The sequence below is a fragment of the Nyctereutes procyonoides genome, unplaced genomic scaffold (genome assembly GCF_905146905.1).
Source record: "Nyctereutes procyonoides isolate TBG_1078 unplaced genomic scaffold, NYPRO_anot_genome, whole genome shotgun sequence".
Taxonomy (NCBI): Eukaryota; Metazoa; Chordata; class Mammalia; order Carnivora; family Canidae; genus Nyctereutes; species Nyctereutes procyonoides.
The window spans coordinates 21,121,885-21,145,214 of record NW_026575043.1 but is presented as its reverse complement, the minus strand read 5'-3'; the positions used below and the strand labels follow the sequence as shown (position 1 = coordinate 21,145,214).

Here is a 23,330-nt window from a genome sequence, read left to right as displayed (position 1 = left end):
TGCTCATGGCTCTGTCCGGGAAGCTAACTCTGGGAAGCAGTGCCGAGTGGCCCTTCCCCAACCTTGGCGGGCACTAAGGTCACCTGGATGTGTTAGACTTAGGATTCTGATTCAAAATGTTGGGGGTAGGGCTTGAGATTCTGCATCTCCAGCAAGTGCCCGGGTGGGGCCCACACTCTGAGCAGCAGGCTGGCAGGATCCTGTGCCCACGCGTGAAGCCACATGCGGGCCCCTCTGCGGTCACACAGGGGATAAACTGCAGGATGCACCCTCTACCCCTCTGGCCCTGCCCTCTTCCCCGCAGCCCTCCAAATCTTGGGTGCCTAGACTTGCCTTCACCAAGGGGACCGTCCTGCTGGGTCCCCACCACCCTCTGCAGGACCTGCCTCAGTGGCAAGTGGGAATGCCTTCATTATCGGGAACATTCTGGTGCAAGAAGGCTCAGGGGGACAATTCTGTTTATTGTCAACCAAGAAACAGAGGGCGGAGGCGCTCTATACAAGTGGTGGAGAGATACAGAGGAGAGGAGACGCGACAATACACAGCAGTGTTCCGAGTGAGCGCCACTTCTTCATTCTAACACCTGAATCAAGGAGACACAGCCACCCTTTTCACTAAGGCTGCCAAAGAATGGACACTGGACTCAGTTTATCAGCTCCTCGAGGGCAGGCGGAGCGAGAGGCTATCGTTGGAGGAGGCCACCTGCGGTCCGTGGGGAGCCGACCAAGCGCAGGATGGATGCTGAAGGCAGCCCTCCGCTGCCCGTGGCGGCTGGCCCCGGCTCCCTAGGTCCTAGGCTTCTCTTGATTCTCAATGATCAGCTTGTCAGTCGAATACATTTGGCCGATGTGGACCTGAAGGCAGAGAAAGACACAGACTCCATTAGCTGCGAAAGGTCAGAAAAAGCATTTCTAAAATTTAAATGCCAGCCTCTGCCATCCCAGGGCTGTTCTTGTGGGAAACTGCATCGTGAGGCCAAAGGTCGTCACCAGGTTGGCCTTTGCCGACTCCCCACACCCTCCAATTCCCACTTCCTTGTGAGGACAAGTTAGAGATCCACGCTCATTCTTCCTCGCCTTTGAAATGGCACCAGCAGCCATGGCCTTGGTTTCCTGGGCTGTCCTGGGCTAGCTGAGACCGTCCACCAGGTTCCGCAGCTGATGGCCCAGAGGGAGAGCCGTCTAGATGTGGGTGACGGCAGCTCCTCACCGAACAGGACCCCCTTCCTTTAGAACTGGTTCTTCTGTAAGCAAAGGCTTTCAGCATAAAGCAGAGATGGGTCTTGGCCGTGTTGGGCTAGAACAGGGGGTTACATCGCCTCTTGTCTTTCCTGACCTTTCCTTTCTCAGTGTCCTCCTAAACTGAGTGTTGCTGTTAGTGCGCAAATGTTCCCACTGTCCTAGGTGGGTGCTGCAGCACCAAGACTCTCGGGTGGCTTTCCCATCTTGCTTTAATATTCCATTCTGTTTTAAAAAATGACTTCTTGAATTACTGATTTTAGAGAGAGAGAGAGAGTGAGAGCTCTGTGGGGAGGGGCAGAGGGAGAGGGAGAGAGAGAATCCTCAAACAGACTTCCCACTGAGTGTGAAGCCTGACACGGGGCTCGATCTCACAACCCTGAGATCATGACCTGAGCTGAAATCAAGAGCCAGATACTTAACTGACTGAGCCACTCAGGTGCCCCATCTATTTTATTTTTTTATTGGAGTAGAGTTGACACAGCATCTTACATTGGTTTAAGGCGTACAACATAATGGTTCAACTTTTCCGTATCTTCTGTTATGCTCACCACAAAGTATGGCTACCACCTGTCACCATACGATGCTACTACATCACTGTCTTCCCTGTTGACACCCCAACAGATCATCTGAACTTTCCCATTTTCCCACGCCATTGGTTATGTCCTTCAGCACATCCTTGCATAGAGGTGTCCCGATGGCCCAGGAGCACTGGGGACTCACAAGCATCCTGGTGCTAGGAGAATGTGAACAAAGAGGTCAGAGCAGCCAGGTTATTGATAAAAGAAAGCTAAAGTGCAGAGTGGAGATTTAGGGCGACGAGGATGATCGTGTAGATATTTTCACTACAAGTGAATTCCTTAATTTGATAAAAGAAAGAAGTGAGTGGTGGTTGTGGAGCATGAGTGCTCTGCCCCATTCCTAACAGAAGTCGGGGATGAGCCCTGCTCCTGTGCCTTCAGTCTCCCTTCCACTTGTCAACGTAAAGAACACATATGGCTTCCGATGCAAGCAGGGAGGGCAGGCCTGGGATTCTGTGGGCCACACTCTGACAGTGAAGTCATACACCACTCTGAGGTGTGAGATTAGCTGGATGAGATTTCAGGATGAGTGGAGCAGAGGCTTGTCCCGGCTTCTCTTCTTGATGAGCTGGAATAGCTGCGGGGCGAGCAGAAGCCGTAGGCACCCTACTCCAGAGCGGAGGCAGGACAACGGTGTTCGCCACACTGGGTGCTATAGGGTTTTATTTTCATGTGCTAACCTCAACAGACACACGGGTCCACTAGCAATGCTTTTTTGGAAGAAAGGCTAAAATATCAATTATTTTAAAAGGAAGAAAAAAATCATTTTTTGGGGGATGTCTAGGTTAATAAAAATAATTTGATGTAACCGCTCAAACGGTTCATTTGCCTGGGAACTTGTTTCATATTTCATTGATCTGGGAAGGGTTTATCAGGAACCCCCTCTTAGAAGTGTTGACAATTACTCAATATCCATGAGTGCTTGACTGAATTTATCAGTGTTTTGTCAGGGCTCTAGTGCCAAGGAGAAGTTACGATCCAGCATAAGGAAGAACTCCTTCACAAGGTTGTCAGAAAATGGAAATGGCTGACTTGGGAAGCTGTCAATTCTCTGTAAGGAGAAGGTGAGGATGGAGAAGCAATTTATATGCCGGACAGAGATAGAACCAGATGGACTCCTTCCACCCCTCAGCCTCTCTTATTACTTGTTGGGTCTCCAGGACCCACCTCACACACCTTTCAGAGCAGCTGGGTGACCCCTGAGAGGCCCAGTGTCAAGCCATGTGTGCGGATACCCTGAGAAAAGGTGGTCTCTGTGGTGGACTGTCTGAAGATCCAGTAGCATGTTTATTATGCTGCAAAATAAACATGTCTCCCCCCACACAGCTCACTTTGTGTTCATAGCCACCCTCTTGATGGGTGGGCTACAAGAAGGACACAGGGTTCTCCTGTTGTGTGGCCTTTCTCTTGTATTCCTAAGCCTCGAGGGATCCAGTTAACACACCAGTGGTTCTCCTAGTCCACCAATCCAAAGGATGGAACCTTTGGGGGATGGGTGCTCTCTTGAAAGAAATGCAGATGTGATATGGGGTGACTTAGTTGCAAGCAGTGCCACATAAAAGGCTTCAAAGAAAACCACAGAATGAAGAGTGAGGGGCAATCCAAAGAGCTCAGGCTGTAGGGGACTTAAAACCTTCAGAAAAACAAAAAAAACAAACATGGAGAGGGAGACCAACCATAGGAGACTCTTAACCATAGGAAACAAACTGAGGGTCCCTGGAGGAAGGTGGGTGGGGGGACATGGTAATGGGGTGATGGGCATGAAGAAGGACATGTGAAGTAATGAGCACTGGATGTTATATGCAACTGAAGAATCCCTAAATTCTAACTCTGAAACTAATAATAATTAAGTTGAATTTAAATAAAAAATTTAAAATAAATTAAAAAAAAGGAACCACCTTCCTCCACAAACCTTCAAGTTTGCAGCCCATTTTGACAGACATAGGAATTAGATTAAAAAGACATTCCATTCAAATACAACACTTTTATGGCTTTTGGGGAAAAAAAATGAAATCAGATCTTATTGTTAATGATGTGAAGAGAGCATACCAATTAATATCTGTCCAGGCCCTGTGGTCTGAGAGCCACAGTCCTCTGGTGACCGCCCCCCCCCCACCCCCCATGTAGCACAGAACTTCTCACTGACTGCCGTGAGACTCTGGGTCTTCCAACTTCTCTTTCTGAGGGTCCTCTCCCAAGAAAGGCTCATTCCAGGTCCACCACACAAAAGACTGCCCACCCTTTGGGCGAATGGATGAAGCTTCCCTGGGTCCCCTCTGCAGGAAGGGTGCTCTCTCTCTCTCTCTCTCAGTCCTGGGAGCACTTACTGCATGTGTCTGCGTGTCTGCATCAGTTCCTTTGCATGAGCATCAGTGACTGCCAGGGACAAAGGAGGGACTCACGTGCTACTTGTTCCCACTTAGTTACTTTCACAGCATAGTTTAGGACAGTGCTAGGCGCGTAGGAAGTGCTCAGTGAGTACTCGGTAACTAAAAATAACAGGGTCTGGTATCCCTGGTTTATAACCAAGGCTCTAGGTCCACTAGTTCTGAAACCTAGATCTGTTAAGTAATTACACAGTGCTTTGGTAGTGAGCTACTAGTGGAATTGATAAAGGCAAGTTGATAAAAGTAGCAATAGGACCATTTCATTGTAATAAGAATGCTCAGTCGCTGTTAAGGAAAATAAAATGATTTAAATTTGGCCCAGCAGAAAGTTTAAAGCTGTAATCCAAGGCTATAAGGGATTAACCCAGAGCAATTACAAAATATGGAAGAGAAATATTCAGTTCACACAGGGAGGAAATATTAAAAAGTCATCTCAATGAGAAGGATAGAGGCGAGGCAATAAATGTTTGCGTAATAGTTCTGTTGCATTTATTTGGGCTATAAAATGTGTGAGCACACATGGGGGGGCGGGCAGCTTGGGGATGGATGCTGTGGTGCTAATGACGGAGCATGTTGCTTCTGAGCTGGAGGTGAGAGGAACCGGTCAATGAAGTGAGGAAGTACAGTTACCAGCTTCAATTTACAGCCTTTCCAGAAGCCCCGATGGGCTTAGCCAGCCACATCCAAATATTACCACGCATAAATTGGTCATTAAAGCTGATCACACTTTTATTCTATAAACTTCAGGAGCTGGCATTAGAGTCCATTAGAAAAATACACAGCTTACTCAACTGCAAGTAGATGGGATGGCTGGATGGCCTAGAAACACTTATGAGCTCTGAGACTCATTAGGCAAATAACCTGCTGGGGAGGAAGGAGGAGGATCCGAGAAAATAATTCAGTACAATGTTTCATGTCTTCATTGCTCACTCATCTGCAGCAGTGTGCTGTCTCCTGTGCAACACATCTCAATCTGATTTAGACTCAGAGGAGCTGGGCTCGCCACAAGGGGTGGGGGCGGTGGGAGGGCCGCAGTGGGGCCTCTGCTACTTCCTGCCTTTTTCACGCCGTTTTTATGAGAATCAAATGCGATACGAGACTGGAAGAAAATGTACCAATTGCCCCAGATACTTCCTAAGGCTCAATGACATGAGCTGTCATCACGTTGGTGAGAGGATTAAATAAGAATGGTAGCAGGCATGTAGTCATGGCTTGTCACATGTTACTGATGCACACAGCATTATGCACACCCCGTCTGCTGTCCACAGGAATACCACAGGGTGTCAGATCCTGACCTCAAAGATTTTGAAGTTTCCTCACCCCCTGGCTGCAAGAGTCTATGATTCTGTAATTGTTAAACACGGTCACACTGTGCAGAGGGTGTCGGTGATACCTGACACTACTTCCTGGGTTTGAACTTGAGCTTCCTGGGCTGGACTTGAGGACTGACTGACTCTCTTCATTGCTCTGGGCCAGGGCTTCCTGTCCAGTAGGCCCATGATGCTTCCAGCTGGTCATCAGAGTGGTCCGGTGTGAGGAGGTGCCCTAGGCACTGATAAGTTAGGGGAGAGATGCTGACTTTCCTGGCTTTGCTGGAGAAGCCTAGGGACGGATGGTCCCTGCTCTCTTACCTCCCTGAGGATGGTAAAACCACCCAGGCAGAGATGGTTTCCTGTCCAACAGGGGAGAGGGACAAATCTTGCCTCTCGCATTGTACTGATTGCACCATTACAGCTCATGATGATAATGATGACGAGAGGTAACAGTCACATTTAATGAGCATTTACTGTGTGCCAGGCACTGTTCTAAGCATTTAATTAAATCAATTAATTAAAAGTATTTAATTCTTCCTATCTCACAACAACTTTGAGGAAGATACCACTATCATCATCAATTTAAGGCTTTCTACAGGCAAACCCCATCTTTGGTATTTATTTTCCACATTTGGAAGGAGTGTAATTGCTCAGATGGGCATGCCCTTCCAATATAAGAAGCCAGGATCTCAGTGGATCACACTGAAATATGAGGATAAAAGACAGTAACAACAGTCACAATAACAACAAAACAACACATCCAGACATAACCCTAAAAAGATTGTGTAAGGCTTTAAGAATCAAAATGATAAAACTTAAAAATATAAAATGAATTTGAATGAAATAAGATATACCATGTTCATGGAAAGACTGAATCATATGACAATGTCAATATCTTGCCAAATTAACTTTGTTGAACATGATAATAAAAACGCCAATGGGGTCTTTTTGAGACATTTGAGGAAACAACTTTCATGCTTATTTGAATGAATACAAAGTCAAAAATAAGAAAGAATATTTTGATGAGAAAGATATTAAAGCATTTTTGAGATATGATTGAAACAGTTGGCAAGGGCCCAAGGAGAGAGAAATAAGCTAGAAACTAGGCCTTACCAAACAGAGGTAGTTAATACACAAAATCATACTCATGAGGGCTTGGGGCTTAGCTTGAAGAGGATGTAGGAACTAGGTAACTAGAACATTTCTTTGCAGGCTCCTAGTGAGTTTCGTGTAAATGGTGTATTCTGTTCCACTGTATATTTATACTCATTTTATAAAAATGTTTCCCCAACTCTGGCCCTTTGAGAAAATGCATTTTATTTACCCTATGCCTTTGAGTGCCTTCTGACACACCTGGTTGAGAGACATCTTTTAATTCCCGAAGACAGTTACACTTGATCAGGGCTTTGGAATGTCCACCCAAAACCTACGAACCACCAACATAAGTGTATCTTTGATAGCAGAATTTCAGCTTTCAGTCTCCTTGTCAGTACACATGTTCTGTTGACCCATGGAAGGCTGGCAGGACATCTGTGCCCCTCCTCTGACCTATAATGATGTCAGACAGTTTTCAATGCTGCCTGCAACTTGCTCAATGATTCTCCCAGTGAGCTTCTAGTGTGGAGAGTCCCTGTCACAGCCTTGCCATAGTAGAGCAACTGCTATGACATCCATTTTCCAAATAGGCTATTTTATCATACTTGGTTCCCTAATAAGTTTTTTTTTTTAGATTTTATTTATTTATTCATGGACACACACACACACACACACACACACACACACACACACACACACAGAGGAAGACATATAGGCAGATAGAGAAACAGGCTCCATGCAGGTAGAGCAATGTGGGACTCGATCCTGGGACCCTAGGATCATGCCCTGGGCCAAAGGCAAATGCTCAACTGCTGAGCCACCCAGTCGTTCCCTCCTAATAAGTTTTTAAAGAAGCAAAGTGAAATAGGGATACGTGAAATTATATATAATTTTTCCAGTCTTTTCTCTTTAGCAGTAAGAGGTAAAATCCAAACTTAGGAATAGAGGTCACACGGTCTTCCTCTAAAAATAGGTCTTGATGCTTAGGCTTTTTCTTTCTAGAATTTGGTAGCCTTGTTTTTCAAAATGTCTTTATATAATAACATAACATTATTGCTTTTGAATTTGCCATCGCTTTATGAAATAGAAGAATGTATGAAGTGGTCAAACTAGATCTTTGAGAGGTCAGTCCACAGATAGATGTACAGCAGAGAAAGAAGGCCAGTCCAAAGAATCCAGAGATGGATCTTGTTGTGTTTCCTTTCTCTACACATGCTCTATCTCCATTCAGCTCTGTGAGCCTTGAATTTTAGATACTAGATATTTCTAATGTGGAGGGTGGTGGTGAGGAATTGACCCCTTATTTTTTCTGTGATATTCCTGGCAGGGCGGTGAACAAATTCCTATCTCCTCTCTACATCCCCTGTCACAATTAATACTTAGTATGTTTCGTCTTTGCTGGTAGGGACAAGAGACACCCCAGATACAGGACTGTGTCCTCTCATCAGCATGACCGGATCCCCGGCTTACACCTATTGTCCCAGTGTGATTATTAATAGAGCCTTCTTTCACTCTCAAGGGTCCCCATTTGTGATGAATTATATGGTTGCCCTATCTCTTATCCACCATTGTCAGATTTCTAGGCCATTCTGTTGTTTTTCTGCATGTCTGATGTTCAGTTAAAAATTTTTTAAAAAGCCCACCAAGAGATGGCCTCTTTCTTTTGTATCCCAGGCCATCAGAGTAAAGGAAATCAAACCATTGTAATGGGTCTCAGAAAATTGTGGCCTCAAAGAGCCTGAAGTCATGGGCAGCCAGCAGGGGTTCCCATTCCGACAAGCATGCTGTCCCCTCTGCAGGAATGAGTCTTTTTGAACAAATATACATGTAAGGCAGTGGTTCCTAACAAGACGGGCCTCAGAACCACAGGGTCAGCTTTCAAGGATACACATGGCCGGGCCCCACTCAGAGTTTCTCATTAGGGAGGTGGGCGAGGGGGGGCGGGAGGGGAAGGTTCATGCATGTCACCATTTCTTGCTTCTGATTGGCACCCTTTAGTGATGAAGAAGCACAAATATAAGGGCACTCAGACTCAGCATTTATTATTAATATTTAAAACTTATCAGTTTTTTTTTTCCAGTGAGCCAATACTTTTCCAAAAAACCTCCCAAAATCTAGGGTTGATATTTCCCCCCCCAGGTACTCTTTGGGCATAGCCCTTCCAGAAGGTATGGCCATGGACTACAAGACCAGGGTGGGGGAGGCAGGTGTCTTTGTACCTCGGTGTTACTCTAGGATGCCACATCGTTAATGAAAGCCAGGGAATCCTCCCGCCCCTGTTCTTTAGAGCTACTGGGTACTTGTGGATAGTGTTTACCTGCTAGGCTGCACCACTGCTCGTGGTGGGCAGAGTTACAATACAGGAAACAGGCCCTACCTGTGTTCCCGCCATACCCGATGTTCTCCTTCCCCTGCCCAAGGCATGGCGACCATGGGGGACCCTGGATACATCAGCCAGCTGCTGGACAGGAGCCTCCTGGAGTCACGGCAGGCATTGCATAACCAAGGCTCTGAGAGAGGAAAGCACGCACACGGCCAGCGCGCTGTGTGGCAGGTCAGCACTGCTGCAGCCCAGTCGCCGGGCCCTTCTGGGAACTGGGACCCGAACTCAGGACCCAAATATCACGTCAGAGTGAAACCCAGGACAGTGACAGGAGCCTAGGCAAAATGCCAGAGACGCTGGCCTTCCCGCACTGCACTCGGCTGCACCTCGGCCCCTGAACTCAGTGCTTCAGGCCAACAAAACCACAGCGGCAAGACCAGCATCCGGCACTGCTGTCAATAGCTGCGAGGTGAGGCAACGGCCTAGGCTGGGGCCTCCTGGGATGGTGCTGGGCCCAGCAAGCTCGGGACTGTATGTTTGTCACTTGCTTCAAGAATATCCTTGACAGAGTCTTCTGAGATAATCAGGTGCTATTTTGTCCCTTTAGGGACACCTTTGTTCAGAGTCAGCTTGGTTCAATTCTGATTGTGTGTGTGTGTGTGTGTTTTTCCCCTTAAAAGAGAGAGGGGGTGGGCAGAGGGAGAGGGGCAGAGAGAATCCTAAGCAGGCTCCACATTGCTGTGGGGCCTGACGTGGGGCTCAATCTCACAACCCTGAGATCATGACTTGAGCCGAAATCAAGAGTCTTGACGCTTAACTGACTGAGCCACCCAGGTGCTCCTCAATTCGGATTTTACATTTGTTTAAACAAACGTAACTGAAAAGGTCAGGGTGGAAAAGAGAGAGAGAGAAGGAGAGAGAAAGAAAGAAAAATACCGAGCTAGATGATTACCCACCACTTCAAACAACTGTTTCTAGAGACTTGCAGATTGACTGTATTTCATTTGGTTTGGCTTTGTCTCCCTCCTTAGAAGGCTGACAGCACCATAGCTGGTCAGACGGTACAGAGCATGGTCACTCACACTATTGTTTGATTTTATAAGTTTTCCACTTTGTGGGCTTCTAGGTTTGAGGAGAGCACGGAGGCATCTGTCACTGTAACTGATTCATAATTTCCAGGGCAATGAACACAGCAGATCCAAAGTCAAGGCTATAGAGTTAAAGAAAAGGCACTCAACACTGCAAAAAGTTAAAAAAAAAAAAACAAAAAAAACAAAACAACACTGCAAAAAGTTTCCAGAGTATGAACCAGAAGCTGCACTTATAATCCTTTTTTGAATTCAGGCTTGTGAAATGTGTGGATTTACTGGCTTCTTTTGAAAACAGGATGTTCGATGCCTTTTGGTATTCAGAAGTCAAGGATGACCAAGTGTCCCCTCCCCTGCTGTGCTCACAGCTCTTACAGACTCGGTTTGCTAGACAGTTCCCCTGCAACAACCCCACACTCAGCTGCCCTACCTCCATCTCAGGGGCCGAAACCCGGCTCGTGCAAGAAATGGTGTGAAACGAGAGAAACGAGAAATCAAAATCCACACTTTTTCTCCAACTTGCCCTTTGTCAGGCTCAGCATCTTTACTGTCAGAACACAGATCTTTCTTTTAAACAGCTGCCTTGCATTCCTTTGCGTCCATCCCCCACGGGGACCTGCTACACCATATCCAGGGATGTTAAAACACATGGTCAGCAACATCCTTATTTTCCCAGGGCCTGGGAACCTTCTGGGAATATTAAACCTTAAACAACACTGGGGGCAGATGTATAGCAACATGCGTGATTAAGTGCCTCTCCTCTGTCTCTCCCCATCCACAAGTCAGGTTGAAAAGAGCACCAAAATGGACAGGAGAGAAAAACACTTGCATGAACTAGAAAAAAAAAAAAATGAGGTGGGAGGGTCCTTGGAGGGAGCACTGGGTCCAGATAAATTAAGAAGGTACTCTTGCCAGGCCTCCAACCCAGCACTCGGGGCGGGGAGGGGGTGGGTAGTTGGGGCAGTGGACACCCACAGCGATGGGCAGTAAGGTGTGGGCAGTCAGCGGATGGTACCTCTGCTTAGACTGGCTCACCCCCACAATATCCTAATCTTGAACCCACCACCTTCTGCAGGACCCCCAAACTGGCAGGGTCTAGGCCCAGGAGGGACGTCTGTGTAGGGACTCCTGGGCATCCTTGGAAATGTCTGGGGGAGGGGGACCACTAGAAAACACAGGGTCTCTGTTGGTCCGGGGATAGGGCAAAGCTGATATTCAGCCGGTGGGTATGGGACTTGCTAAAATGTTGAACGGCTTCCAGACTGTGGGTAAATGGTTGCTGCTCAGGGACCCTCCCTCCCTGAGGGTTCATGATGTTTGGGCCTCACACGTAGGGTCTCCCTCGCTCCTGCCATCTCCAGGGTAGGACGCCTGCATCTCACACTCAGATCCTCATTTGGCTTGGTGGCGTGGTTCTCCTACCTCCTTTTTGTTTTTGTTTAAAGATTTTATTTAATCATTTGTGAGAGACACACAGAGAGAGGGAGAGACATAAGCAGAGGGAGAAGCAGGCTCCCCTGCAGGGAACCCGATGTGGGACTCCATCCCAGGACCCCAGGATCACACCCTGAGCTGAAGGTAGTTACTCAACCGCTGAGCCACCCAGGCGTCCCTCCCTATCTCCTTTTTAAACATTTTGGAGCAAAGACTTTTTTTTTTTCCCTAGAAAACATATTACTTCTATGAGTCATGTGTCTTTTGCCTCTTTACTCTTCCCCCCTTCACCCCCGCCCCCACACATCTGATTGGGCTAAAGAGAAACTTCAGAAGCTCAGAAAGCGAGTGTCCCCGCTGGATGGGACCTCTGAGACACACTCTCGGTTCAGGGAAATGGGGGTACACTTTGAGCAACCACCAGGACTCCCTGGAGGCAGCCAGGTAGTGAAGAATGCGAGTCACGTGGAGACCGGGTTCCCTCGGCTCGGGGGTCCTCCCTGGCCACATGCAGGCCCCGCACCCCTACAGCGGGCACACGGCCTCCCGCCCGGCCGGAGCTCCTCCAGCTGCGCTGTGTTTGCCAAAGGCTCTCTGCCAAGCCCCGGACATGACGCTGTTAGCAGAGCTGCGCTGCAGCTTCGGACCATGTTTGGAAAAGTGCTCTGGGCACCCCAGGCCTTCTGTTCTGTCGCAGCACCAGCCACACCGCCCTGACGTTCTGTTTTATGTAGTTTATGAGCTACTTGAAGTCAGGGCCTGCGTCTGTTTCTCGTCCCTTACACCCAGCGCCGCGCCGTTCGCTGCCTTCCCATCCCCTAATGAAGCCGTAGTCCCCTAAGAACCTGGGAGCACCACAAGGCCTGGGGGGCACCTTTTGTGTCCTTGCTGATGGGGTCGGGATAGCCACAGAAGGGAGGGTGGGACCCTTGCTGCTAGAATCATCTCTCTCTGATCATTTAAAGGTTCTTGGCAAGGAAACCTGTGGTTTCTTTACTTGTATTGAATCCTCAACCCCTGGCTGAGCTCTGGGGCCTCCACCAGCTCTTCTCCCCCTCCAGAGCAACTGGGGGGAGCCAAACACTTGCTTCTGTAGCCTGAACACGGAACCCTGGGTCTATGCAGGCGGGGTTTGAGCCCATGAGCCAGTCTGGGTGCAGCATCCCCATTCACCATCCCTAGCGCTTATCAATCTCTGCTGAACGAATGGATGGGTTCCGGGAGTGGGAGGTGCTTGTTTGTCCAAGGTCTTAGGGCAAGCCCTGTCAGAAGAGGAGGAGGAGGAGGCTAGCGCTGGGGGCGGTCACCAGCAGAGGCCACGCCTGGCAGAGGAAAGCTGCTCACGCTGTTTAGCAATAAGATGTTCTGGTTACAGTCACCCGAACGAGAGAAACTTCATCATCTGAGACACTCAGCTGTTTCTTAGAAAAAAGTGAAACTTGAAGCTTTTGATGATGGTCCAGGGTTACTAACAGCTGCGCTCTGGATGTTCATTTTGACCTGAGTCCCAAATGTGACCTGCTATAAGTAGTTTCCCTTTGGATTGACTTCTGTTTTGCTTTTCAGTTCAAAGAAGGTGGATGATCCATTTCTGTCATCAAGGTGAAGGGACCCTGACACTGGATTCAACCCTGAGGACATGGCCTGGCCAGTGGGGGAAGCCCATCTTTTATTTATTATTTGTTTAGAGATTTCTTTAAAGATTTATTTATTGATTTTAGCGGAGTGGGGGCGCAGAGGGAGATGGAGAGGCAGAGAATCCCAAGCAGACACCGCACTGAGTGCAGAGCCTGACACAGGGCTCGATTCCAGGACCCTGAGATTATGACTCGAGCCGAAATCCAGAGTCGGACGCTTATCTGACTGAGCCACCCAGGCACCCCAACAAGCTCCTCTTTTAAAGTAGCTTGCTCACCTTTCTCCGTTCCTTTCCACCCAGTGTCTTAGTTAGAGTGATGTGTTCCTGTCACTTAGCTTTGGGAATCTACTACTGAAAGCTAGAGTTTACCATCAATTTAATTCTTTTAGATTTGCTTGCTTTATTTTTGGATAGAATATTCCATACTCTTGTAATGCACAATGAATGATCACCCAGGGCTGTGAGAACACAAAGCAGGTTGATAAGAGCCTTTTTTTTTTTTTTAAAGATTTTATTTATTTATTCATGAGAGACACACGGAGAGAGAAGCAGAGACCCAGGCAGAGGGAGAAGTAGGCTCCTCACAGGGAGCCCAATGGGGGACTCAATCCCAGGACCCGGGGTCATGCCCTGGGCCGAAGGCAGACGCTCAGCTGCTGAGCTCCTCCGGGTGTCCCGATAAAAGCTGTTTCCGTCCTTAACCATTTGGCAGTGACCTCGACACAGCCCGGCCACCAGCACTAACTCATCACAGTGTCCAGGTGAATGGAGACAAATCCTCTGAGACCACAAGGAGATCAGTAGTGTTGCGGCTATCAATGCCCAGTTATTTGAAGAATGTAAACAACAGGCAGATATAGCCAAGGAAAATGCATACAAAATTAAAGCACAGGGCGTCTGAGTGGCTCAGGTGGTTAAGCATCTGCCTTCGGCTCAGGTCATGAGCCCCGGGGTCCTGGGATCGAGCCCTGCGTCGGGCTCGCTGCTCAGTGGGAGTGGGGAGCCTGCTTCTCCCTCTCCTTCTGCCTGCCGCTCTGCCTACTTGTGCTCTCTCTCTCTAAGAAATAAATAAGATCTTTAAAAATGATGTTAAAAGATGTTGAAAAAGACATTAAAGATTTTGTGTTTATAGCCTCAATACTGCGCTGTCCTATTAGCCACGTGGCTGTTTAGCACCTGAAATACGGCTCTTCCAAATTGAGATGTTCTGGACGTATAAAATACACACTGGGTTTCAAAGACTTAGAAGGAAAAAAGAACATAAAACATCTTATTAACATTTTTTGGTACTGCATGTTGAAATGACGATATTCTAGACACACCAAGTTAAAGAAAATACATTATTAAATTAATTTTGCCATGTTCTTTTCGATCTTGTGAATGTGGCCACTAAAAAATCTAAAATTACACATGTAGCTTGCATTTATAGGTTGTATTATACTTTTGCAGTATAGTGCTGGTCTGTATCATCCTTTAAAAAATTTTATTTATTTATTTATTTATTTATTTATTTATTTATTTATTTATTTATTTATTTATTTATTTATAGTGGGCTCAAGAATTGTGGTAAAATATATTTTACCTATCAGTAACATATTAAAATAAATTGTATCAAAAAGTATCACTTTTACCCTTTTTATTTTGAAATAAATATACAGTCCCAAGAAGCTGCAAAAAGCAGTACAGGGAGGTCCTGTGTACTCTTCACCCTATTTCTCTGAGAAGGGAGCTTTTGCTTAACTACAGCACAATACTAAAACCCAGGAAACTGACATTTTAAAAAAATTTTTTTAAAGATTTTATTTATTTATTCATGAGAGACACAGAGGAGAGGCAGAGACACAGGCAGAGGGAGAAGCAGGCTCCATGCAGGGAGCCCGATGTGGGACTTGATCCCGGGTCCCCAGGATCACACCCCGGGCCGAAGGTGGTGCTAAATCACTGAGCCACCCGGGCTGCCCAGAAACTGACATTTACACCTTCCATTTAAATTTTTTTGGTGTAAGACTGATCAACCCTTGATGAGGAGAAATCTGGGTGTGCAACAAGAAGTGGTACCTTAGGGACATCTGGGTGGCTCAGTCAGTTAAGTGTGTGCCTTTAGCTCAGGTCATGGTCTCCGGGTGGGGGATGGAGCCTGGCATCAGGCCCCCTGCTCAGCAGGGAATCTGCTTCTCCCTCTCCCTCTGCCCCTCCCCTTACTCGTGCTCATGCTCATCTCGATCTCTCTCTTGCATGAATAAAAAAAAAAAATCTTAAAAAAAAAAGAAACGATATCTTAAGGTTGTTGATTCTCTACAAAATAAACACTACTCCTGCTGGAATAAAAAAATTAAGTGGAAATTTAAATTTAGATTTCCTGCCATCTGCACAGAAATACTTTACAGAACTTGTCAACGTGAAGAGAACCAGTGGTTACAGAGATATTTTGGGCGAGGGTGCCTACTGCAAACTCTCGGCTCCTAGCCAGAGGGTGGGGGTGACCCACCGCACAATCACTGAGTGGCAAAAATTCAGTGCACCTGTGGCTGCCTTGTAGGTGCGAGTCCTTCCTCAGCTCCCCAATCACAGGGGGCTGAGTGACGCTGTCAGGCTTGGTCGTAGCTGAACCCTTCCTCGGGCAAAGTCAAAGTTACAAGGCTGTCTGGCTGACTGACAGCAGATAAAAAGGAGCCACCTTTATCTTTCCCTTTTCAGGGAGAGAATCATACCTGAAGATTTCAGAGGCCACCTTTCTCAAACTGTCACAAAGAAGTGTGTATGGAGATCATGCTCCCCTTTCCCTCCCCACAACTGTTTTGTGACTTGTTGGTCTTATGGGCCCTCTGATTATTTTCTGTTTTCCTCTCTCTGTCCACACTTGATGTTCTTACACAGCTTTGGATGTGAACGACTAGGTGGGGGATGACCGAGTTCACCCATCTTGCTTTTTTACTCACATGTCTGAGGGAGGCCCCATCTCTCCTGTGTGACAAGGTTTAGATGTTCCCCCACAGATGGCACCTGAGATTCTCAGTCCGTGCCGCACCGAGACCTGCACTCCTTGGAAAGCTTGGCTTTTCCTCCCCAGAGCCTCTGACATCCAGCTCACATATGCACTCGCTCAAAGAAGACTCATTCTCTCCAGAGGACTTCTCTCGGGCACTGGTGGAGAATATGCCCACAGGGGCACCATCTCTAAGGGCTTAGAGGCAGCAAGCAGCATCAACTGTCCCCACCCCCAGCAATGCTCCCAGAACCTCGAGGGTCATGGTGTATGTATGGCGTGTGTCTCAAGACTGTGTCTCTTCCATTCCTTCCTGGGGACTGGGGACACAGGAGATAGTGGCATTGGTCTTATGGGCTCTCTGAAGGATTGATTACCTTATGTATTAATTGCTGCTGTAACAAATTACTGCAAACTAGGTGGCTTAAAACAACGCACATTCTGGAGGCCAGAGGTCAGTTAGTTTCATGGAGCTAAAGTCAAGGTGTCAATAGGACTGGGCCCTTCTGGAGGGTCTAAGGGAGAATCTGTCTTCTTGTCTTTTCCAGCTTCTGGTGGCCTCTTCCTCTGTCTTCAAACCACATCACTCCAATCTCTGCTCTGTTGTTACATCTCCCTCTCTTCCGTGGTAAAGTCTCCCTCTGCCTTCCTCTTATGAGAGACATTAGTGATTACAATTAGGGCCCATATGATAAATCCAGGATGGTCTCCTCATTTTAAATCCCCTCATCTTAAATTGAGAAGGCTATCCTGGATTTTTCATATGGGCCCTAATTGTAATCCTTGTCACACTAACTTGTCACACTAACTTGATTAAATCTGCAAAGTCCCTTTTGCCATAAAAGGAAATATCGACAGGTTCCAAGGATTAGGATGTGGACATCTTTTGGGGGCCATTATTAAGCCTCCCACTCTTTACCTTCATGGCTTTGTTGAAAACACAATTTTTAAACTTCAATGTATCTTAACATAGAAAACATGAAATATAGCTCTACGCCCATCTTTACATTACCAGCCTCACTGAAGGAAGGGGAGGGAGAAGTCAGAACACAAGGCAACCCGCAAAAGGCCAAGTCAAAGAGACGGAGACAGCAAGGTGGAGGTGTGAGGTGGGGCATGGAGGGGGCAGGAGGTTGTGTTCTAAAAGGTCTTTATTTCTAGGTCAACTAAGTTCTTGAAATAGGCTTTTCTTATAGATTATGTTTTACATATTGATTAGGTCCCCTGTTCTCACTACACAACTAACTGAATCTGAAATCTCTCTAGTAAGATAGCAAGTGGTAGCAGAGAGTGGGGTTCTGGGAACTTGGGGAGCTGAATATACGAGCTTCCCCCCTAGTCTCCAACCCAGTCTGACTCTGAGACAGGCATACAGCCCCTGAGGCAGGTGGGGCAGCTGCTGTGAGGTGTCGGGCACAGGTCTGGGGTGCTGCAGGAGTTCATGGAAGCATTCTTCCTGGAGACCACACATGATCTGGAGATCAGTGCCGGGGATTTGGGGATGAGGTCTGTGGGCCTGGGGTTCTGGCCAACATCTGCCTCTTGTAAGAAAGCTTTCCAGTCAAGGAGGAATTGGAGGCCAAGACTGGTGCTCCCTGTTCCTGAGGCTGGGATTGTCCAAGGGGACCTGGGAACAGGAAGCAGGTGGCTGCCATCGTTGCTATGCCACCAGGCTCCGTGGGAGTAGAGAACCCTTCCCTTCAATCCTTGTGGAGCTGCAGCCATCAAGGGCAGTCCAACAGCCAGACCTGAACCTCAGGGAGACGATTAAAAAAAAAAAAAAAGTACAGGAAGAGCACTTAGATTCAGGAAGAAACAACTATTAAGGAAGGTACAGATTTATGAAACTTATATATGTAGGGAAATGGATGTCTTGATGGGAAAGACAAGTATTCTTTTTCAAATAATAGTAACAAATGTATGCTTCCAATTACAGGGATCAGGCTACAGAAGGCAGGGACAAGTAGAATTCCCCCCCAAAAAAAGAGGGGGAAAAAGGAACACAGAGCTACTTCACAGACCAACAGAAACGAAGAAGGGAGCAAGAGAAAACAAACCACAATAAACGGAATGAGGTGTTAGAACATCAACCCTTGCAGCCATGATACCGATGTGAACGACCTAACGGGTAGATAACAAAATACCTACAAGAGTGATAAAGACTGAAAACCAAGGAATGAATTAGGATACACTAGGCATATTTTGGGGAAAAATACTAGTTTATATTAACAGTACACAAGGCAGACTTGAATCTGAAATTGCTAAATGAATAACGAGCAACATTTATTAATGAGATGTAGTCTTGAACTCCGCACAGCATGTCAGATGGTCGCTAAGTATACAAAACCTGAACTATCAGAAATGAAAGGAGAAACTGGTAAAATAATGATCAAAATCAGATAAAATTATAGTGGAGGACTTGGATATTCTTTCAAAATCAGAGAAAGCCAGTATATTGAAAAAAGTACTGACATACAGGATTTTAATCATACAGTGAGCAAACTAAATACACATACTTGCGCCTCAAAGAATATATATATTTTTTAAATGTCCACAAAATATTTATAAACAATAGCATTTAGAAACATTGATCAAGGACTTGGCCAAAGAAAAATCTTAAAAAAGTTTTATTTCTCAGCTTAAATTACTTTTCATTAGATTTTCAAATTAGCTGCCAAAGAGTCCCCCATAGCTTTCTCTTATAGCATATCCTTAATATGTCATTATTAAAAATGACATTGTAAAAGAATATCAAGTGACCTGGAAATTATATTTGAAAGGGAAAAAAGAAGCAGGTATGAATCATAATTGAAAGGCAATCATTATATGCCTTGGCCTCATAACTTTATCCCTAACTTATATCTTTATTTTCAAGTAGTCATGGATCCTCGATGGATACATCAGGATTTACCAGCACATCCTGAATTGTATGTAACCTGGTTTATTTTTTTATTTATTTTTATTTTATTTTATTTTTTTTTTGTAACCTGGTTTAATCCCAAGCAAGCTTCCGGGGATTGTACCCAACTCTGGCGGCTTTCAGGCCACTCCCACAGGAAAGAGAGAAGGCTTTTCTGCATCTTGTCCCTTAACCTCTCTGGCCTCAGGGATTAAGTCGGAGGATCACTTGCTTTACCTACTTAGCAACACATATTTAGGGAAGTTACTGGGCATGTGCCAGGCTTAGATGGATTATTTTCTTCATTTTCCTTTCCTTTCCTTTCCTTTCCTTTCCTTTCCTTTCCTTTCCTTTCCTTTCCTTTCCCTTTCCTTTCCTTTCCTTTCCTTTCCTTTCCTTCCCTTCCCTTCCCTTCCCTTTCCTTTCCTTTCCTTCCTTTCCTTCCCTTCCCTTTCTCTTTCTTTCTTTTTCTTTTCTTTTCTTTTTTTTTTTTTTTTTTTTAACAAATACCCTATACAATACTTATACCCACATGCATCTTATGGACGAGTTCGCAGTTCTTCAGTTCTTATTAGCCACTCCACATTTTCACAACTGGTAAATGAATTTTATAGAGCTGCCATGCCATATTCCATTCCAGGTCCCTTGACTTCAAAATTTATGTTTTTTTTTTAAAATATTCACAACCAAGCTTTATACTTTATTAGAGCTGAACAAGCATATCAAGGGTCAGGGCATGGAAAGAAAGAAGCAGGGTCTGCTTCTGGGTTGGAGATGAACCTAGAAATGTTGCTGGTGAGGGGAATTGGGTTCAGAGCCAAATCTATATGACCTTGGACAGCACATGTCCTTGGAATAAGTGTCTTCTATTCTTTCTAATTAATATTTTAAATGGAAACCCCATGTTATTCAAAGAGAAGAGTCCTTCTGACCAGAGGACATTTTAATGTCTTGTTCTCCTTCAGGGATGCCTCTCAGCCTCACTTTCAGGAATGGGAGTTTAGGATGTTCATGGAGTGACGCAGAGCAAAGGATGTTACAAGCCATCCATCTCTTGGATCTCTTAAAGGACTTAACTTTGTGAAGCTGCATGGGGAGCAACAAGCTGCTTGCCCAGTGTTTTTGGGTTTATTCAGATTTTGCCAGAAAAGGAAGCTGGCTGAAGCAGAGGAGAACTAGGACTCCCGGTCTACATTTAGCCTATTTGTAACTCTGCCAAAGCCACAGAGCTGGCAACAGCCGTGGCCTGATACGGGCTCATGGGAGGCTAAGGAAATAGCAGCTTCCTTCCTGAGGTCGGGAAGCAAGCTCTGCTGAGATTCGACAGGGCCGATGACCTCCTGAGCCGTCCCTGGTTGAGAAAGATGACAAGAAAAAGTTCACTGCCCTCCCCGAGCACCAGTGGGGGTTATTTGGCCTCTTGCCCGTAGGTCTTCTCAAGCAGTGGCCAGGAGAGCACCCGCTTTGGCAGGGTCTGTGCTGGGAGGCTGTGGGGTCCCTTGCACGGTGCCCCCACCCCATGGGCCACACTGGCTGCCTTCCAAAGCTCAGTGGCAGTTAGAAAAGAATGGAGGGCCTTTTTCTCTATTAAAAAAACAAGGTTGAGTCACTATTTTGTACACCCGAAACTAATGGAACACTGTATGCCAACTAACACAAGTTTTAAAAAACCCCACTCAGGTCAATGCAAGATGATCTTTTCCTTCTCCAGTTTTCCAAAATTTATTTTCTAAAAAAAGAGACAACATTTTGCGTGACTTGAAGCAGCGATTTCTGACAGCATCTGCTGACTCTAAGCAGAAAAGACATAGCTATTCCCAAGAACAAGTGAACAGACTGGCACAAACTTAAATATATCACACCTCCACTACCACCTACGAAGAAGGCTTGAAATCCAGCCTCCATCAAGAATTCCAAGTCTTGGCAGTACACTGGCATCCCTTGGAGAGCATTAGAATATTCTGATGTTTGGGTCACACTTAAGAGATTATGATTTACTTAGCCTCAGTGTGGCTTTCACGTCAGAAGTTTTAAAACTTGTGGTCAAATACATAACATTAAACTTACCATTTAAGCCACTTTAAAGCGTATGTTAATGACATTGACACTGTTGTATACCCATGACTGCTATCGAGCCCCATACCCGTTAAGTAGTCACTCACTTTTCCCCTCCCCTCAGCCCCTGGCCACAACTAACCTACTTGATGTCTCTGGATTTCCCCCGTCTGGACAGTTCATATACCTGGAACCATAAGATATATGGCCCTTGTGTCAGACTTCTTCCACTTAACATGTTTTCAAGGCTCATCTGGATTGAAGCATGTAACAGTATTTTATTAATTTTCCATTAATGGGGATCCCTGGGTGGCGCAGCGGTTTGGCGCCTGCCTTTGGCCCGGGGCGCGATCCTGGAGACCCGGGATCGAATCCCACATCGGGCTCCCGGTGCATGGAGCCTGCTTCTCCCTCTGCCTGTGTCTCTGCCTCTCTCTCTCTCACTGTGTGCCTGTCATAAATAAAGTAAAAAAAAAAAAAAAAAAATTAAAAAAAATTTTTTTCCATTAATGGAATGGGCTCTATTGTATGGGTATACCATATTTTGTTTATCCATGCCTCAGCTGAAGGACAGTTGGGTTGTTTCCACCTTCTGGCTATTGTGAAGAATACTGCTACATTTGTGTAAAAGTTTTTCTTTGAACACCTGTTTCAATAATTTTGCTGGGTCACATGATAGGTTTATGTTTTTATTTAGGAACTGCCAAACTATTTCCACACATGTCAGGGTTTTTTTTTTTAAAAGCTCTCTAGGTGAGTCTAACGTCTAGCCAAGGTTAAGAACCTAACGGTTAAGATTCAACTACCATTTTTTTATACAAGTAAGTGACAAAACAGATGAAATCAGCAAAATCCAGACATAAGAACTTAACTTTGTCAGCAAATGAATTATAAGGAAAAACAAGAGTGAGGAAAAAAAAAAAAAAAAGGATTCAGGCAAGTCCTCTACCTTAAAGGAAATCCAGAAGCTGATTTGGATCTTAATTGAAACACATAAAGTTTAAAAGATTATGAGACAGTTCAAAATTTAGATGCTGCATATTTTATGATACTTAGGAATTATTATTAATTTGTTAGGAATGATAATGGCATTATAGTTTATGTTAAAAAAAAACTTCTCAGATTTGTACCAAAATAGTTTTGTAAGAAATACAAATTTTTCTCTGGATAATATGGGAGGGCATGGGTTCACATACAGATAAAATACCACTGGCCATGAGTATAAAATCATTAAAGGTGATCAGTATATGGAGATCATTATGCTATTCTATATACTTTTGTATTTATCCATATTTTTCCATAGTAAAATTTTAAAAACAAGCTCACATAGCCATTATGGAATAACAGTGTGCAGCTTCCTCAAAATACTAAAAATAAAACTACCACATGATCCAGCAATCCTGCTTTTGGGTCAATAGCCAAGGAAATAAAATCAGTGTCCCAAAGAGGTATCTGTCCTCCTAGGTTCACTGAGGTATTGTTCTAACAGCCATGAAATGGAAACAACCCACGTGTCCCTAACAGGTGAAGGGATAAAGAAAATGTCTATACAAATGAATACACACACACATACACACACACACACACACACACAGTGGAGTATTATTCAGCCATAAAAAGAAGGAAATCCTACCATTTGCAAAAATATAGATGAACTTGGAAGACCTAATGTTAAATGAAACAAGCTGGACAAAGACAGATACTGGCAATGATCCTACTAATAAAAGTCACATTCATAGTAACAGAGAGAATAGTAGTTACCAAAGGCTGGGGGGGGGGGAGGAAATGGGGGAGGGAGGCTTGATCAAAGGGTACAAACTTTGAGTTTAAGTAAGTTTACATCCTGGATACCTAATGTACAGTATGGTGACCACGGTTATTAATAATAAAACTTGCTAAAGAGAGTAGATCCCAAGTGTTCTCACCACATGCACATGGAAGGGTAGCTATGTACAATGCTGGACATTTTAATGAGTTTGGGGTAATCATGTCCCAATTTATATGTCTATCAAAATATCATGTTATACACTTTTATACACACATTTTTTATTTGTCCAGCAAACCTTATTAAAGCTGGGGGAGAGTAGAATGGTTAAGAAACAAAATCCCAGCCACTGCAAACTAATATACAGGAAAGAACGTAATCAAGCGTACCTCATCCCTACTTATTCTTCTCTCCAGCTAACTACATTGCTTGGGACTGTGACTGGAGTGTGGATTCCCTCCAGGTGTGCCTTTTTTTTTGTTTTAAATCCATTCATGAGAGACACAGAGAGAGAGGAGAGAGAGAGA

General features: G+C 45.3%; 1 protein-coding gene across 2 annotated transcripts in view; it reads right to left on the bottom strand.

The window, feature by feature from the left end:
- Window positions 1–441: 441 nt before the first annotated feature.
- Window positions 442–23,330, bottom strand: part of LYRM4 (LYR motif containing 4) — a 162,278-nt gene continuing 139,389 nt past the window's right edge. For both annotated transcript variants that reach the window (XM_055322566.1, XM_055322565.1), the window contains one exon: window positions 442–854. In XM_055322566.1, coding sequence (XP_055178541.1) covers window positions 826–854 — 29 coding nt within the window. In that variant the 3' untranslated portion in view covers window positions 442–825. The remainder of the gene's footprint in view (window positions 855–23,330) is intronic.